The sequence below is a fragment of the Danio rerio genome, chromosome 8 (assembly GCF_052040795.2).
Source record: "Danio rerio strain M-AB ecotype USA chromosome 8, GRCz13ab, whole genome shotgun sequence".
In the NCBI taxonomy this organism is placed as follows: domain Eukaryota; kingdom Metazoa; phylum Chordata; class Actinopteri; order Cypriniformes; family Danionidae; genus Danio; species Danio rerio.
Window position 1 is genome coordinate 27,741,490 of NC_141028.1, and position 19,859 is coordinate 27,761,348.

Here is a 19,859-nt window from a genome sequence, read left to right on the forward strand (position 1 = left end):
AATGGCTTTTTTATTTTATGCAATAAAGGCAATAAAGGTTAAAGGCAAGTAAGTCAAATACAAAAACAAAAAGAACTTACCTGTTGTGCAAGTGTCGGATGCATGCGATGAGTGAGCAATTAGAGTGATCTGGAAAATGTTCAGGTCACCCCTTTTATAATGTTTAGCGTGACATTCAGTGGAAAATAGACACAGTTTCCCTACTGGGTGTTGGTGTGTGTGTGTGTGTTTTCAGATACACAAGTGTGTAGTTTTAACTCTCTTTACATCTTCTTTAAAAATTATGTGGCATTTTGTTATTTCTGTTTCCTATTTTAGAAGCTTCTTATTGCAGCAGAATACGATTTTATTTTCCTGAGTGATTTCTGATGGGGTTTACACTTACATTTTTTATCAATATTTGGTTTTACTATTGTTTTTTGTATTGCTTAAAAGTGGTTTACAATCTAAACAATTTTTACAAACTATCGCTTGGATGTTGAGGTGTTCAATCCCAAAACCATCTTAACTATTACAAAAAGACTCTGCATGTTTTGTTTGCAATATATATTTTCTTATATGTGTTTCATATATTTTAAAACATACTACTTATTACTAAAAAAGTAATTTTTATGGACCGCATCTTCCATTCTGATTTAATAGCTGAGATTAAATTACAAAATTATTAATAATTAAATAACACTGAACATTATTTATGTTAGTTTAAGGCACATGATGGCTATTTCACATCAAAACCTGGTAAAGTCCATTCCGGAAGACCGGAAAATGAGATTTCAGAGAAAATAACCTATTACGTGTTCGGAAAGTCCGTTTGCAGTGTGTGTGTGACGTTGTATTCGGGTTCTGGGGGGGAGACTGAACATATGTACATGTCGATCGCATGTGTGTCGATTAGAATAACGCAGGAAAAAAACATCCTCATCCTGTGGTTGAAAAGGTTATTTGAGTGTTTTTGAACAAATTGTTCAACAATAATGACACTCCAAAGCGCATGTACCGTAATGCAGACTTGCAAACATTTTTTTTTTAACCAGCTTAATACATGCATATAAAAACGAACATTCAGAACTATTTATGAAGATGAAAAGCTAATAGATTGTTTAAGCATATGTCTTAGCAATGGGAAGATCAAGTACAAAAAATAAATAAATAAAATAAATATTTATATATATTATATTCTTATATTCATAATTCAAACCCATATGAATTATTAAAGGACTTTGAAAAGTAAAAATAAAGGAAAATTAACACCAAATTAGTTTTTAATTATTTCAAATGAAACATTTACTCTTTGTAAGCTAAAATGTAATCTTGATATTTCCTCACATAGATTGAACTGCATTATACTTCATATACAACAGTATTTATGTTAGTCAGTTTGAACATCCTATAAAATTATATAAGCCATGAATAGACAAATATTAAAACAAAACTACTTAGTTTGAACATTTTCCTTATTAATTGTCTATATGTGACTTATATTACATCACATTGTATTTCATAAAGGGTATTTCGTATACTTTTTTTACTCCTGGTTTAAATATAGGCATAAAAAACAACAATAGCTGGTATTTCCTGATAAATATGAGTATTCTTTATTATGGTTAATCAAGATTAATCTCTAATACAATACCTGACAGAAATAAAAAAAGCTTTACCAACTGCAATCTCCATCATAGTCTCCTTTTTTCAATCTTTTTGATTTTTCAGCAAACCTAAACAGAGAGAGGAAAAAGACGTGTTAGAATACAATCTGACTGCAGCTGTCAGTCAAGTCAACATTCAATGTGAAGAGTGTGTAAGTTTTACAGCAGCTCATGTCATCTTGAGTATGTTCCTGCGCTAATGATTTAGACAGAGATGTAGTAGATACAAAAACACAAGTAAGATTAAACATTAAAGCAAACTGTGTTGTCATTTTTTAATTAATGTTTTTTTTTGTCATATTGTTAATGTAGCACCATATAATAAGTTATAGGTTATAGCAATTATATCTTTTGTATATATAGACCATTTTGAGGGATGTCAACAATAACAATACAATAACTGATGTATTAACTAACACTGAGATGTGATTAAATTGCCTCTTTTTACGGTTGTGAAGTTGTTTGACAACAAGCAGGAAATGTTCATGACCATTGACATTACCACATTGAAACGGTCTATTCCACATCATTAAGGTCTATTTTATAAACTGTGAGGGATAATTCAAAGTGCAGACAGCTTTTTTGTGTTTAAGGACCAAAGGTTAGACATAAATGGTTATGAATGCATTCCTGGTTTCTCACTATATGCAGCAAGTCGAATCCTTGATGCAGCACTTGTAGCATATATTGATTTCAGTATATTAAGCAAGATTGATTGCTCAGTCTAAGTGTTAAAAAAAGCTTAGCAATCAATAACTTTAAACACCATCGGTCTGTAATCGAGCGCTTTCTTTCTCACCATTTGATCTTGTTAGCTGACCTAATAAAAGCAGTTGCATCTCAAAAATCACCGATTGAATTACGCAATAAGAAATGTATTTTAAGGGGCACCATTTGTCTGTGAAAATCTTGTTTGGAAAAATTGTTGGTCTTAAATTTCATAAAGATTTTTAAAGCTATTGGAACGTTATAGGTGCCTGCTTCCCTAAAAGGCCTTAAAGGGATAGTTCACCCATTTTGTCATCATCATTTATTCATCTTCCACTTATTCCAAACCTGTTTTGAGTTTCTTTCTGTTCTTTCTGAGTTTCTGTTGAACACAAACGAAGATATTTTGAAGAATGTTAGGACAAAAACATTTTATGGTATTTTTGTACCTATTATGGAAGTCAATGGTTGTTTTCTTTTCAACATTCTTCAAAATTAATTATTTTGTGTTCAACAGACAAACAAATAATTGTAATTTTAAAACCACTTGAGTGCGAGTAAATGGTGTGGAAATCTTCATTGAAATGCTATAGCTGTTTGGCTAAGACTTTGACTTTGAAAAAACTAATATAATTATCTAAAAAGTAAAGTTTTTATAAAATACATTTAAAAATAGTGACAAAAAGGCTGGAAACTTATTTGAATAATTCTAATAATGCCTGAGAGCACAATCTGATTTAGCAAAAATGCACTGTAATTGTATAAATTTGCCTGTATTTGTTTTTTTTCCTATGAGCATCTAGTAAGTATTTTCAATGTCTCAAAGAGACTCAATTTGTTGTAAATTCTGAACTTAATCTTTACATGTGTTGATATTTTGAATAATTTATAACTTTAATTTGAAATTGCAGCACTCTGTGGTTTAATGTGACACCAAAGAAAGAAAGAAACTAATATTTGTTGTCTTCTGTAAAAATGTAAATAATTATGACAAAATATAAGCGATCATAATGCATCCCTTAATACATCATGTTTCCATTGAGCATCAGTGAAAATTTGAACCTTTTTAATAGTGTAATAGTGTCCCTCGATTGTCCTCAGTATTAAAAAATGGATCTCAAAATTACACAGTCGCTGCTGGAAAGGGTTTGAATATGCAAAATATGCTGGAAGACTGAAGAATGTGCAGGACAAGGAGGATTTTCTGAAGAATGAAAGCAGTTTAACTGTTTAGAACAAACAAGGCACTCATGAATAAACATTAAAAAAACTGATAGTATTAAAAACCAAAGGTTGACACACTGTAGCAGGGGATTATTTGAATGATTTCAGCTATTTTCTTCTGCCTTGTAGAATATACGTAAACATATTTTCTGTAAAATGCTTTACTCAGGACAGTGCTAAATAAAAAATAACATTGTTTCATCTCTCTTATTTTGTTGAATATTTTCATGTTTTTACAGATTCTGCAAGGGGTTGCCAAACCTTTGCATAACACTGTTTAAAAACAATTTGCTGTTTTATAATGTGTAAAACATATTTATTATAATATAAATATACACTTATTGTAATATAAAGTAATTCAAATTAATAATAATAATAATAATTATTATTATTATTATTATTATATGACTTATATGTTTGTAAATGTGTTCTGTTTATATAAACAAATAATGAAATAAGAATTTTAATGGACAATAATATTAGTTAAAAACACATGTTAAGCACGTAAATTATCCTGCACTGACATCATTTTAATTAACAACACAGACAACAATAAAGATTAATTGTTCCTGTTGTCATAATATTATTTTAATATTTCTTATTTGTTTTAGACCTAATAGAAAGATCATAACATTAATATATAACACATGATTTAAAAAAAGAAAATAGGCCTAACAATAATTAGTTACTGAGGAGATAGTAATAACTATTGATATTGAAGTATCATTAGGGTGATAAAGGTTTTTTTTTTTTTCTTTTGCAATTATTATGATGAGGAATGTTTATTCTCACAATAAACCCCAAGTTGTCTTTAAACTTTAAATAGCTGAGGGGGGCGTGTGCGGTTTGGAGCGACCAACAGGAGCTCGGTGGGAGGGATAATCCAGCAGAACCCGTCTTCCTACTGACCTCTGGAAAAGCATGGACGTTCTTCCTACTAAATTTAGACATTTATTCGCGTGTGTGCAGTATGAGCTCCAAACCGCGGTTCTCGTTTATGTCAATGATTCAGGCCTAGATCGGTCGAGGCGAGGACGGTGACGGACCCTCTCGGGTCTCCGGTGGCACTATGTAAAGCAGCGCAATCTGACAGCAGCAGAAACAGACGCAATGGCGCAGGGAAATAACAACAATTTCCTATCTATCCCCTCACAACAGGGTCTTTTCAAGACGGTTAGAGTTGAACGTTCTGAAGACAATAGTAACGATGAAGATGAAGAAGAAACAGAGGAAGACGTCCGGCTTATACCGAGGTCTTCCCCCGTTCCCAGGAAGCGAGGTTCGTCCATCGCGGATGAAACCGCCGAGTACATGCGAATTCGTCTCGCGTTAACTGATAGAAGAGTCTCGTTTGTAGACAGTATGGGAGCCGAGCTCGCTGATGTCAGAATGTTTGTCCCGTTTGATTCAGACGAAGAGGACAATTCAAGATGGGAAGAAGAGGAGGCGAAATACCGTAAAGCCTACAGCGAGCCCACTTACCGTCTGTGGCCGGAGTTCCAGGTGCTCACCGGCCCGGAGCTTTTACTCGCGGTCCACACCAACAAGCTGGAGGTGGACAGCGTGACACCTGTGCCAGACGAGCCTCTATCCTTCGACGTGGTCATTCGTGTGCTTAACATTTCTTTTCACAAATCAGTCTATGTCAGGTCGACTATGGACGGTTGGATCAATCACTTTGATTACCCAGCCGAGTACGTCCAGGACTCAAACGACGGCGAAACGGACAAGTTCTCCGTGAAGCTGTCCTTTGCTCCGCCGTACTTGTTCAACGGAGCACGCATTGATTTTGTTGTTCGATATGAGACGTCAGATGGAGAGTTTTGGGCGAACAACTCTGGAAGGAATTATTCGGTAACTCTCCTACAGTCTTATGATGAAGACTCGGTCCAGACCTGCGCGGCGGAGAAGCCAGAGCTGAGAGGAATCCTGAAACCTCCCCGGTATCGGTAAGTGGGCGTCAATATACTTATTACAGAGGTAAAACCCTATTAAAACTATGTTTAGCCAGCTTTCAGGATTATTCTATCTAACAACAAAGGGTTTAACCGTTACTAAGAATAAGAACAAATATTTAAGCTGTTAGAATATTTAAGATTTATGTATTTAACGTTACTAAATATCACAATAATTTTGAAAAAGGAAAATATCTCTAAATTTGTCGTTAATTTTTTGTCGGCAACGAACTTCAAACATTCAGATTTTTGAATATCGCCAAGTAAAGCGCAGACTAAACGCTGGTGTGGAATACCGTATGAAGAGACGATCACAAACATTTGTGAACGCTCCACCTGAACTCCACTCCGGCATTTGCATTTCCCACGAGAGAGGAGGGTTACTGGAGTGAGTGTGCGAGCTCTAAATGGCATTTAAAAATTGTATCCCTTATTAATACTAAAATTTGACGTTGCTTGTCTGAAACTGTCTTGTAACGTCTAATATTGTCATTGTCAGACAGTGCATGTAAATTCATTCAAAGTTCACATTTGCATTTTAAGAATTATGCATTCTTGCTTAAATCGCACCCTCAACCTTGGCGTTACTGGCACTGCGCTCTACTGTTTCTACAATCTACTTTTACAGTTTCTACAATTGTTTTCATGATTTAAAGTCTGCTTGAGGAGAATTTTAGCAAACTGACATACTTCCAACTTAAACGGAATGAGAATTTTTGTGTGTATCATTTGCTTTGTAGCAAACTAATGGTGAGAGGGGCGTGGTTAACAATATTGTGGCTGAAGCCATCAAACTGACCTCAAGAAAGGATCCTGCTACTCCACATGTGGATGTGAAGGTTCAGACTTTGACTAAAAATGACCAAAACATAAAATTTCTGTGGATAAACGTGTACAATTGTTCACCTAAAGCAGCAGGTCCTAACAGGGGGGTCCCGGCCCACAAGGGGGTCCACAGTGAGCTCTGTGGGGGGTAATTTTTTTTAGCAGTGGATAATTAGGAGAACGATCATGTTGCCTTAGTTCATTTTATCCCCTGGCTGACCTAAACAATGGACAAACTTGTAATTTGTCTTCCACAAGAAAGTCTAATGCTAATGACTGAAGTATACTCGACCCAGAAGAGGAAGCTCCAAACATCCTGGGTCACAGCACTAGCAATACTGGAAAACACCAAATGCAGGAAATACTAATAGTTACCTGAACTATGTTTTTATTCTATTTTCTCCAAGCAAAGAGTCCCAAACCAAGCCACTGTGTATTATCTGTACCAAAGTTTTTGCTAATGAATGCATGAGGCCGTCCAAATTAATGAGATATTTGCAGACGCATTCCCAATACAGCGACAAGAAAAAATTAACTTAAAAAAATTTACAACTTAAAAAAAATTGGCAAACTAATATAGTCAATTTGAAGGCCAAAGGCTTACGTTTTCAGTTACAAATGGCCTACTGATGTTTTGCTTTCATATTTTACGTTAAGCTATTATTTGTGCATAAACATATACAGATATAGATATAGTAGTAAATATATTTTCATTCTAACTGCAAATTTATATGAGTGATAGCATTATTAAATGTTAAGGGGGCCTTACAATATTTTCCAGAGAAAAAGGGGGTTTCAGGCAAAAAAGGTTGGGGACCTAAAGAACAACAGTGCCCACTAGGGCTGCATGATATTGGAAAAAACTGACATTGCAATATTTTCATCCACTGCGATATATATTGCAATATAAATGCAGTTTTACTAGATGACTTGAATAGCTTTTAAAGAAATCATAATTTTTGATTGGTTGGGATGATTGTGTAGGGCAGCGTATCTGCATAAAATATCATTTTAAAAGTTCATAGTTAAATACAACAGACAACGGAGGCAAATAAACAATGATTTATGATTTTTCTCAAACTGTATTCAGAAGCAAAAATGTAATAATCACTGTATAATAATAATAATATTAATAACATTATATTGTTTTAATTGAGTCCAAATGTACAATTAGACTTTATGCTACAAACGTTTAGTTTGTTGTGCTCAAATGTTTCAATTTGCTCAAAATTCTAAACCTTGACTTTTTTTTTAAGAAAAGTCAAGGTTTTAAAACTCAAAAAAATTCTGTTATATCGTCCCTAAGGTAAATGTAAAGTTTTTTTTCGTGTGTTTTTTTTTAATGTGTTGTAAAGAAATCTGTGCTTTTGAAACATAGCAGTCAGTCAAGTCAATAATTTATTTTAATTCTTTAGCCTGACATGTCTACAATAACAGCAGCAGTTTCCTATTGTGTTAAATGGGGGGAAATTTTAAGTTTTTTCATTTTACCCAGACATTTAAAAGGAACTTGTTTTAGAGCATTTATCACAATACCGTGATGCAGTGATATTTTTATCCAAGGTTATCATACTGTCAGAAATTTGTACTGGCCCATGCCTAACATTGCAGATATCTGCAATGTGACTATTACGGACGTGCACATTGCAGTGTCAATGATGAAATGATATATTGTGCATACAGCCCGAGTGTCCGCTACCAAAATTGTAGATTTTGATTTCACACAGAATTTAATAATAAGTCTCTTGATACTTTTATGCAGCATTTCTTTTATTCTCCTCAAAGTCAGCATGCACCGGAAGTTAGGATTGTCTTATTTTCCCCCATATCATGATGTACATCCAATTGAAACAGTCCTGAAATAAGGAAAAAATGCAGGGCGGTGCATTATTTCTTTTAGAAATTGTTTGGACTGTTAGAAAATGGGTGTTGCCAACAAAATAGACAAAAGCAGGGCAGAAATAAGACAGGCACTGATTGCCCTCCAAAAGGCATTCCATGTGACCAGAAGTGAAGAAAAGTCCTTTTGAGTGGGGAGGGAGGTTATGGTATTTCATTAAAAATGAAGGCAACATTAAATATTAAAATAAAAAATAATGAAGTGCATAGAAACAGTAAAACAAATCTTATGGAAGTAAACTACAAGTGTGAACACGAGATGCAATTGTTGCAATGATTGACTGTAGCATGAATAAAATTTTAAGTATAGTTGACCTGAAATGAAAGCTTACTCACCCTGCTCGAAACCTTTCGGTTTCTTGTGGAACACAAATGATGTTTTAAAGAGTATTAGTAACTATAGTGTCCTTTGATAGGAAAAGTCAATAGCAGCCAGTTTCCAACAGTCTTCAAAACATCTTGTGTGCTCAATAGAACAGACTCTGTAAGGTTTTAAACAGGTTGAGTGTGAATTAATGATGACATGATTTTCATTTTTGGTTAAATATTCCTAAGAGCTTACTTACTTGGACATCCATGACAGTCTGCACACTGTGTGATATAATTTTTTATCATTAAGATTGTCCATGGATGTTACAGTTAAAGCAGTAAGCAAATGATGATGTAGACCGAGTCAACTAGGTAGTAGTGCACATTTGTCTAACTCATCCATCCATGTTCATTCATGCTAGATTAAAATGTGAAAGCTGTACAGACATGGCTCTGCATGTGAGATGAAATGGAAAAAATTGGACAAACACCGAAAAAGAGGTATATCAACGCCTTTATATCACATCTGTATATTGTTTGAGTTTTGGGGTTGCACAGTCTCCCCACCCCCTCACTCCCTTTTAAGAATGGCAGCCATTCAAGGGTGTGCGAGGAAGATGAAAATAGGACAAGGCAGGTGTCACTTTCAGCTCTAGCATATCTAGACCTTACCTCTGACCTTTCTGTTGGGGTTGCACGATAGAGACACAACAAACCAACAAAAGAAGACACAAACCTACGCCGTTTCCCTCACATGATCCATTTTTTCCACTTTCCATATTCGGTCTGGGATATACAGAAGAACAAAGAAAACTAAATAAGCTTGGTAAAGATGCCACACACAACATTGTGATGCAGATAAAAATCAGAAGTGAGTTTCGATCCACAGAGTCTCGCAACCTGTCCTCAAATGTCAACTCTTGTTTCTATTACTTTGCTTAAACATGCTACGACTATAAGGTCATAAAAAGGATGTCAGGTACAGTGTTTCACACACACAAAATACTCTATATGTAGAGACGATTTGGAAAAAGGTTGTATAAATATTATATTAGTTTGCGTAGCGATATTTGGACTGGTCCATATTTCTTCATTGGATTAGTCATGTGGTTTAAGGGTGAGTGAGGGCGAGACAGTCTTTACCCACAGATGTGAAAAAGCATCTCAAGCTCTGGAGGAGGTCAGATGTTACCAAAGCAAGAAATGTCACAGAGGTCACAGTTATTTTCCATTTAGTTAGTAAAGCAATCTTGTGGCAATCTGCCCAATGGATGAGGAGTTCACTTTTAAAGGCGTAGCTTACCCAAAGATCACCCTCATGTCATTATAAACCTAATTTTTGATTGTGGAATACCAAACAAAATATTTTCATAAATGTTGGTCACCATACACCATTCGTTAGCCTACATATTTAATTTCATTTGTTTATATATTGCGTTTGGTTCTATATTTGTTTCAAAACTATTTCTAAATTTAGTTCTAATTTTCAGTTCTATCCAAACACTCCTCCAAAACCAGACAGGTGGACAAATCTAAACTTGTTTTTATTTAAACAAATATAAATACTGTATGAATATAATAAATAATACTGCTAATAGTAATATTATGCAAATGCAAATTGTCATGAATAAACTGAAAAAAGCCCTTAGAGATGAAGGCATGGAGGTAGTGTATATATATGCAGTCTATTTCAGTTCTTCAAAATAGCAAAGCACCAACAATGCGCATTAACACCTCCTTTTTAGACTGGAACACCCATGAGTCCACAAAGTGGCATAAACGGTTTTGCTATTTAATCAATGTTAAAGAGGGAAAATAGGGTTGCACTGGACTGAAAATAGCAACAAATTACACCAAGCACGTCTTGTGCCTTATTGATAGGGTGTATGATAGTGCCGTTCGGGTTGCATTTGGGACAACACTAAACTCCACCCAACAAGGCTGAGTGTGTAGTGTGTAAGTGCACACTACAAGTGCAAAGTACAGGGGTTGCATTTACAATAAGACTTCACACCACACCTTGTATTTCTCAAGCTGAAATGTAATAATATTCCAATATTAACATCTACTGTGGCTGCATTGTATTAAAATCAAATTGTCAAAAAGCTACCTTTTTTTTTTGAAGACCATGTATTAGGATTTACTACATACATAGGTAAAAGATCAAAAAAATGTAATCCAGCATTATTTGTGTTCTGTTTGATTAGTCATAATTTTTGCTCAGAAAAAATAAATGATCATACATTTTTACCATGATTTACACAAGATTTATCTTCCAAAAGTCTTTCTTCTATCTTATATGAAAAGGGCATGTTTGATTACATTTAAAATATAATTTTGTATTTTAAATCTTTATTATTTGCCACCATACGTTCATTGAATTCTTTTATTCTATCAAGTACAATTCAGTATAAGAATGCTGCTTTAATTATGCTGAATGAAGATTGAACGTTATTTTACCCAAATTTTGACCATTTATTTTCAAAAAATGATTTCAGAAAGGTGCATTAAATATGCTTTTTATGTAAAATTATTATTATTATTTTTTTTGCTCACTGTTTAAAAGGGAAGCATTCAATTTTAAATGCAGTTACAAATTATATGGATTTTAATACTTTTTTAAATGTTTACTGACATGTGCTAGTTTCAGTTTGTTTATGTTTGGTTTGCTTTTTAGAACGGCCAGTGGTTATGATGACTCTGATGACAGAGAAGATGGTATGTGTTAATTGTGATAATGTTATTTATCTCAGAATTAAACATTTTATACTTTAAATATCTCAGAGTTTTAAAAACAAACTGTAATTTTTTTTTTTTTAGGAAATCTAAGCAATGACGAGTGTGAAGCACCGGAAAATCAAGACTATTTTGCACAGCCAACCATAGTTCAGCCAGAGATCGACATCGAGGTGAGTGAGATTTGCTTTATATCACTTGTTCTAAAAGCGAATAAAAAATGCAAACATACATAAAAAGTTTAAGCATAAGCTCATTTTCCCCACCTGATTTTAACCTTTACCAGATTTCCATGATGGTTTTCATGTGCGGTATAAAAGCAATTTTTTTTTGTAATTGCGGTATCGGAAAACTCTGTGTGCTGTCTAGACACTCTTACAGTGATTCATTGTATGTTGCGGTATACAGTTATTTATCTTATCACTGCTGCAGTTTTTTTTTCTCTGTCTATTCTTATGCATAGGATCCCTGTCTGTCACTATTGCAACAAATGCAGGGCTCTAGTGTTTTTCAGAGCAACCCAGGCTAAAGATAACTCAAGAATCTCGATGTTACATTCAACTTTTACCTCATTGATTGCCTATTGTCTTTTTAATGCTAGCTAAAATACTGATTACGGTTTTCATCATGCATACTCACACAGTCCAATACGCTTGTTAAAATTACAACCAACATTTCACTGTTCCAATAACCACTTGCTTGTCTATTTGCAGTGTTGATTTGAAGCTGTTTAAAAGGGCTATGTGTAAGAATTTATGTGCTTTAATCACTTTTAAATTAAACAAATACTTGTATAATATTTTACCATATCTAGAAATACTGATTGATTAAACATTTGTCCTATATAGCCTGATTAATATAGTATTTAATATTTAATAATACTTTTAAAAACCACTTATAATAACCAGGTAATTTTAATTACCTCAGCTTTTGACATGATGCTGGTGAATTGGAGAGCTTATGCAAACATATCCATATTGCTATGATCTGATGATTTTTTTAACTGAGGGTCTCTCCTTTCTGTCATGTTTCTTCATTGTGAGTTTGATTTAGAAAATTGGGTATATGCACATTAAATAAATTAATAAATAAGTTAAATTTTTAACTTTTAAGTTAATTAAATAACAAGGACATTTAATTTATAATTAAATAACAATGCACATTAAATTTAATGAAATAACAAGGACATTTAATTTATAATTAAATAACAATGCACATTAAATTTAATTAAATAACAAGAACATTTAATTTATTGTTAAATAACAATGCACATTAAATAAACTTTTAACTTTTAATTTAATTAAATAACAAGGACATTTAATTTTCAAGTAGTCTGCTCAGGTTGTCATGCCATTGATATATGATATAAAGTAGTTATCAGACCAAACAAGAAGCATTTATCTCTAGCCATATCTTTAATATAAGGAAATTTATTTTACTGCAGTATTATTAAGGGTCATCTGCTGATGCTGATGGCGCTTGCAATGAAACAGTCATCTTGTTTTACAATTAAAAATAGTCAAATTAACTGTTCTTTGGAATTTTATCAGTGGTTGTAAAACACTTGCTGTGAATATAGTCCATCGAATCATGTAGTTTCTTGTATGCAAATAGTTTGCCAGCTGCAGTTCACTTAATGGCCAAAGTTGTCGCTAACTAGTTTCGCATCTGTTCTCAACCATTTAAAAATAACAGACTTAATTCATTCAAAGAGCATAGAATCACCAAGGGGCGACACTCTTGCTATTTAAGAAACATTCACTAGATGCTGCTAGTGTTGTGCGGCGGCCATTTTGGAATGAAAATTCCAATAAGACAACAGCACAGATAACTAACGTTAGACAGAATGAATCAAAATATTGAGTTACATATGAGTTAAAATGTTATACTATATAATTTTGTGCTCTCAGCATAAAAGAGTACACCCCCTTTGAAAAGTAACGTTTATCTAGTAGTTTGTATGGCCTCCATGGTTTTTAATGACAGCAGCAAGACTTCTGTGCATGGAGTGAACAAGTTGGCTACATTTTGCAACATCTATCTTTTCCATTCTTCAAAAATGACCCCTCTTTCATAAAGATGCTCAACTTAATGTTTGTTTAAAATTCCCCATTTTGTTTTCAGTTGGATACAGATCAGGAGCTATATTTAAAACATGCTAACATATTTGACATAAAAGCTTTATGAGTCTTTCTTTAACAGACAACACTGGGAAATGCTATTATAACGTAATACTTCAACAAAAAGTGTACTGTCAGTCTGTTGTCAACATTCCACTTTAAAAGTCATTATTAATTTGTATGATAGAACAAAAACTATTAAATTAAAGTAATTAAAAGTTTAAGTAATATCAAGAAATCAAGTATGGTTAATCTATTAAACATTAAGTCTGTGAAATAAACTATTAAAAGTGCTGATGATCAGCAGTCTTGTGATTGTAAGTGTTGCATTGTCGTCTTTCAGTTTGTATCTCAGCATTAATGTGCTTTTTAAATAAATAAATAAAAAACAAAGCAGCTGCTTGCTTTCATGATAGCAATGAGATCCAATGGATGGCCGATTGCTTTCACTCCAAAATGGTGGAATCGTGGGGCTGTTAGGGAACATTCCATAGAGTGTGGCCTATTGGTGATCTAAGCTCTTTGATTCATTACCAAAAGCCTTAATTCAAAATGACAGTTCTGTTGTTCAGTTGTTCTAAACCTAAATGACTTTTACATGAAACCATAGTCCAAAATAATACATTATTAAAATGATTGAAAACTGAAGAGTTCTGTTTACCTAAAAAAAGAAAAAAATCAAGTAGAAGAATATACTTTTTTGACCTAGCATGAGAAGAAATGTTGTTTCTTGGTTGAAATATCTATTTAATTGTTGACTGTAAGCCTTAAAAAAATTATATATATATATATATATATATATATATATATATATATATATATATATATATATATATATATATATATATATATATATATATATATATATATATATACATACACACGTGATTTTCAAATATATATTTTTAATTTTAGTGTTTGTTTTTGTTTATAATGCTGACAAAATGGCCTAGCCTTTTGTAAATTAGCCCACTAGTCAAACAAATCCTCTTCTCCAGTCTATATTAAATAACAAAAACAAAGATATGTATTTGTTGATATTGTTATTCTTTTCATCTGTCTACCTGAACAGCTCATTGAAGCTTCGGCATCAACTTAGGTAATGTGCATGTGACTTGTCGACTTGACGCCTTGCTAATGTCACCCATTCATCGTGTTGCATGTAATATGCATCCTGTATCATGTCCCATAATACATAATGTCTAGATCAACAAAGTAGAAACTGTTTATGTTCATGTTTTTAAAAAGTAAACTTTGTGTATACTATGTATTATGTTTTGTGTATTATATAGGCAAGTTAGTCGGGTAGTAAAAAAGGTCCTCTTTGCAACTCTAAAGTTTCCCACGTAGGACAAAAGCTGCTGTAAAAGTGGAAAAATCTTGTTTTTAACTTAATGTTGGTCTGTTTTATTGGGTTCCTGGGCTGTTTTCCCATAGAGTGTTTTGGCAAGTAGTCAGTAGGAGGTGAAACAGCCCTTTGTAACTGAAGTAAAAACAAAACTGTTAAAGTCTAAAAATGGTACAACATAAGCAGCAAAAATGTTATTGCATCGATTTGATTTTGTGTATGTAAGTATTTTCAGTATCACAGCATGTTTACCCTACGTTTACCTTGCACAACTTTAAACAGGCTACATTTTAAGCATCACAGTTTAAACAGGCAAAATGGTAGCATCACCTTTTTAATCTTTAATTTTTTTTAAACCTGTGTAATTTTTTTTCACAAATGTTCATAACTGTCTTTTGAATATTTTGTTTTTCATTAAAGTATTCTCTTCTCACTGGCTTTGGCTACTGGGAAAGAGTCAGTGGGAACTGGCACAAACTTCATTCTAACACAAATTACATCTCCATTTGTATTTGACATTTTAGATAGTTTATCTAGTGCTTTTTATTAATTGATTTATGTAAACAATAATGATAGAGTTTTTACACTGATAGATTATTCATATTTTTCAATTATATTTGGTTCTAGTTTTTGCATACATTTGTTACTGATTATTATTAATGATGAAAGAAATAACATTTATAAACGGACATGGTCTGAAACAACAGCATGAATAAAATGCCAACAGAAAACTAATAATACTCATATCAGTAGTTAAATTGTGCAAATTAGTGCTGGTTTCAACAGTAATATCAATAGTAAATGTGATTAACAATAATAAGCAAAGGTAATCACTCTTGATTCTCCAAAGAGTTGCAATCAAGAAATGATTACTGTGATGCATTTTGAATTTAGATTTTGTGCCATTCGTCTTACACTTTCTGTTAGTCGGTAGCAATTCAAATTCGTAAATGCAAAACAAAGGCTCAGTTTTCACCTGGTTTTAAGATACATTTTCAGTGATCTGATCACAAGCGGTCATTTAATTTAAAACTCATTACTGTTTTTACCTGGTACCAAATTTTGTTCATTTTATAAAAATGTTATATCAAATGTCCAAAAACTAGCTTGGGTGCAATTTCTCACAGCACTTCCCATAGAGATCACGTTAGATCAGTAGGCGAAGAGTAGGTGGTCACTTGTGGCTTTTAGAACGCATTGGAAAATGAGATTTACATTGTTAACAGCTTCTGGAAGTGGTCAGAAATGGACGATCTAGTGACCAGATTCACAAAACCAAGGTGTAAAACCAGATGTAAACAGTGTCAGTGTTTACTGCCTATATTACATTTTTTATTAAAAGTTCTTAAATCGTTTGGAATGCAAGTTTCGTTACTTTTGCTCTCTGTTGCAGACTGCCAAAAATCTGTCCAGTTCCCCAGAGTCCACCAAAACTTCCTCCATGGCAGGATGTTCTCTTTCCACTTCAGATATTCCCTACGGAGAAACACTTCCACTAGAGTCAATGTCATCCATAAATTCTCCCCAAATAGAAGAGTCTGGCCTTCATCCATCAATTTTATCCATCCCCCAATCACAGTCAACCCAGGAGTCCTCAGAGGCACAAGATCCAGTCTATAATGTTCTCCCTTCTGTGTCTTTTTTGGTTCCTGCAGTCCTTGTCCACTCCTATGATAAACAAGAGGCTAGCAATAATGAATCTGAGGTGTCCAGCAACCCCAACACACTGTCTCATCCACAGAATGGGATGTTAGCGCAAGTGCCTTTCGAGTTGGGCCAACCTTTACTGGCTGCGTTTCCAGACACGACACATACCGAGAAAGAAGATCTGGAGGAATTTCAGGAGAAGAAGGATGTTGTGGAAATGTATGACAAACTGTCAGACATTCAAGAAGAACCAAGTCAGAATGTAGAAGGAGATAAAACTTGCATTCAGACGTCGGAAAATCCCACACAGGCCTCTTTCTCAAAAAAGGTAAAAGTTGCAACTGAAGATGTAGAGAAGCTGATTTGGTCAGAGGGCTTGGAGAATCCACTGAATGAAGGAGGTCTAAAAGATTTTCAGGAAAAGGAAGATGTGAAAATAGACAACAGATTGGCAAACAGTCAAGAAGAATCAAGTCAGAATATAGAAGAAGATAAAACTTACATTCACAGGTCAGAATTTCTTAAACAGCTTCCTTCCTCAACACAGTTAAACCTTGCAAATGTAGATTTAGAAAACGTCAATTTGTCAGAGTTTTTAGAGAACCGTCTAGATGAAAATCCCAAGCAGTCTTCTTCCTCAATACAGGTAAATGTTGCAACTGAAGATGTAGAGAAGCTTAGTTTGTCAGATGGGTTAGACAGTTCTCTGGAGAACAGTCTGAAGCATCTAAAGGAAAATGAAGATGTTGTGGAAATTGTTAACAGCTTGGCAGATATTCAAGAAGAACCAAGCCAAAGTATAGAAGAAGATAAAACTTACAATTACAAGTCAGAATCTCCCAAACAGCCTTGCTCCTCAATACAGGTAAATGTTGCAACTGAAGATGAAAAGCTCACTTTGTCGGATGGGTTAGAGAATCCTCTGAAAGAAGGTCTGAAGGATTTTCAGGAAAATGAAGATGTTGTGAAAACGGTTGACAGTTTGGCAGATGTTCTAGAAGAACCAAGTCAGAATATAGAAGAAGATAAAATGTACAGTCACGGCTCGGAAGATCCCAAGTCACTTCCTTCCTCAAAAGAGGTAAACATTGTTACCGAAGACACAGCGAAACACAATTTGTCAGAAGAAATAGTGATTCCAGTGTATGAAAAGGATCTAAAAGATTTTCAGGAAAATGAAGATGTTGTGAAAACTGATGAAAGATCGGCAGACATTCTTGAAGAACCAAGTCAGAATACAGAAGATGAAATGTACAGTCACAGGTCGAAAAATCCCAAGTCGCTTCCTTCCTCAATAGAGGTACACATTGAAACTGAAGATGTTGAGAAGCTGATTTTGTCAGAAGGCTTAAAGAATGTTCTGGATGAAAAATGTCTAGACGATTTTCAGGAAAAGGAAGACGCTGTGAAAACTGACAAAATATTGGCAGATATTCTTGAAGAGCCAAATCAGGATCTAGAAAATAACACTTGTGATCAGCTGCTTGAAGAACCCACGCTGCCTCCTTCCTCTAAGGAGGTAATCACTGCAACAGAAGATGCAGAGAAGCTTTCAGATAGCTTGGAGCATCCTCTGGAAGAAGGAATTAAAGAAGTAGATCTTGTCTCTTTGATTGGAATTAAGCGTGCCCAGGTGTTCGAAGTGGAAAGCACCAAAACAGGGGATGAGGAATATGATGCTTTGGTAGCTTCCTATTTAGATACCACTTTACAGGACAGAGAAACCCAAAGTTTACTAATCAATCCAACCAGTCAAGAAGAAGGACTCTTGGATCCAAAAACCCTGGCCTCAATCCTGCCTGAGGACCCAAACATTAAAAACCAAACTGTTTCTATGTGTACTTCAGAGCATCCAACAAGCCAACCAGAAAAGCCAGCACTGGTCAGTGGTTCTGAAACATCACCAAGAGCCTTCGATCATCAGCCTTCAACTGTTCAAACCTCAGCAGAAGAAGATTTAACGTCTGAGCCTGATGAACTTTCCCAAGAGGCATGTAAAGACCTTGAACCTCAGCACACACTGCCAAGAGTCGACAGTGAACTATCTCAAATATCAAAGGATCAGGCTGAGGTCTCTCTGAGCACGTGTCTCATGGTCTCCGTAACCTTCTTCACTGCTGTTATCTGCCTGGCTGTAGGGATTCAAGAGCCCAGCGCTTTTCTGTGTGTGGGATTATTCCTGTTGTCCCTTTGGTTCTTTGGTTCTCCCATCCACTTCTCATAAAAGCCTTAAGACTTGACCTTCTTCCTTTCTACCCAGTGCCTTGAGAAATTCCCAATAAGAACATTTTCATGCAAGCAAATCTGGTGTCATATTTGTGTTCGCTCGTGGTTGTAAACATTGTGAGAGTTGGTGTTTTCAAATTTAGGAGGTGAGCTTAAGCTTGGTATGTTGTTTATCATTCAGACCTCCAGTATTAAATCTGCTGTGGATTATATATTACTAAAATAATCGTTCGAGCAACAAGTATGTTATTTAGCTGAATGACATCACTGTGTATTTCATACATGATTGGTCATTACAACTGTTACTCGGCTTAATGTTTCATCCTCCATTGCACAGCTGCTAGTCCTAAAAAATGAATCTAATATAGAAACTTGTAAAGGGGATGACTTGGTGGAGAGTGTATGTGGTTATATGTGTGACAAGAAATGAGGTGGACTGGACAATTGATGCAGGTCAATTCAAAGCAGGAATTTATGAAAGTGTAACTTTCAGGTTGTGTAGATATCTGTGGTATATGAGGAATTAGTCTATTTGTCTACGGAGTCTATTTGTCAACCAATTAAGGAGAGCATTAACTAGGTATCAAATATAAGGCACTACATTTTGTCACTTAAACACTGTGAAAGGGTATTTGATGTTATGTGTGATCATTTTGTAACTGGGATTACTCACATGCTGACTGTGTATAAACTTAAAAATAAGTGAATATGATTAAAGTGTTTGTTTTGTCATAACTTACTCTGCTTTATTGTTCCAAATCTGTAAGAAATCTTATTCATCTTCAGAGCACAAAACAGAGTACTTCTAATAGTAATCGGATATGGCCATTGAAAGTCTGTTCACCATAAACATTCATACACTGTAAAAAGCCATTAGTTGACTTTACCTAGTAAACTTATTGCATTATAATTTTCCAGTAAACAATCAATGCGCATAATTATAAAAGTTAAGCCAATTGGTATACTTCAAGTTAAATCAACTTGTTGCTTTTAAGTCAGTTGGTTTACTCACTTTATTAAAGTAACTAAACGTTTTTTACAGTGTACGTGGTGTAATGATTCAATCAGTTAATGCTTTACAATCTGCATTTACAGTATTTAAATTTAGTCGTGGAAGGCTGGAAGCTCTATCAAAGTTGATGCGAATTAACCAATGGTGTTCATTCCTGCACCTTATTGCACATTTCAGCTTCTGCATGAACCAATGAGGCTTGTT

The 19,859-nt window shown here is 34.3% G+C and overlaps 2 protein-coding genes across 7 annotated transcripts in view; one reads left to right on the forward strand and one right to left on the reverse strand.

Moving 5' to 3' along the window:
* foxp3a (forkhead box P3a) overlaps positions 1–5,858 on the reverse strand; it is an 18,988-nt gene extending 13,130 nt beyond the window's left edge. The window contains exons 1-2 of one of the 4 annotated variants that reach the window (XM_087263783.1): positions 5,061–5,858; positions 1,659–1,715 (exon numbers count right to left, since the gene is read on the reverse strand). In XM_087263783.1, the coding sequence (XP_087119909.1) occupies positions 1,659–1,677 (19 nt within the window). In that variant the 5' untranslated portion in view covers positions 1,678–1,715; positions 5,061–5,858. Of the gene's footprint in view, positions 1–80; positions 108–1,633; positions 1,716–5,060 lie in introns of those variants that run through there. The other 3 variants (XM_087263787.1, XM_087263786.1, NM_001329567.1) reach the window with 3 other exon arrangements.
* On the forward strand, positions 4,463–19,378 carry LOC141375633 (protein phosphatase 1 regulatory subunit 3A). Of its 3 annotated transcripts, XM_087264810.1 has the most exons (5): positions 4,463–5,527; positions 11,244–11,284; positions 11,387–11,475; positions 14,495–14,521; positions 16,164–19,378. In XM_087264810.1, the coding sequence occupies exons 1-4, from the start codon at positions 4,689–4,691 to the stop codon at positions 14,519–14,521; spliced, it is 996 nt and encodes a 331-aa protein (XP_087120936.1). In that variant the 5' UTR covers positions 4,463–4,688; the 3' UTR covers positions 16,164–19,378. The 3 variants fall into 3 exon arrangements, with proteins under 3 accessions (XP_087120936.1, XP_087120934.1, XP_087120935.1); XM_087264808.1 differs by lacking the exon at positions 14,495–14,521; XM_087264809.1 differs by lacking the exons at positions 4,463–5,527; positions 11,244–11,284.
* The last annotated feature ends 481 nt before the right edge of the window (positions 19,379–19,859 follow it).

Bases quoted from the DNA above. Each gene is read 5' to 3' on its own strand.
- LOC141375633 (XM_087264808.1), top strand. From the start codon at position 4,689: ATGGCGCAGGGAAATAACAACAATTTCCTATCTATCCCCTCACAACAG. The intron at 11,285-11,386 runs GTATGTGTTAAT...TTTTTTTTTTAG, and splicing joins CTCTGATGACAGAGAAGATG to GAAATCTAAGCAATGACGAG. The intron at 11,476-16,163 runs GTGAGTGAGATT...TCTCTGTTGCAG, and splicing joins AGCCAGAGATCGACATCGAG to ACTGCCAAAAATCTGTCCAG.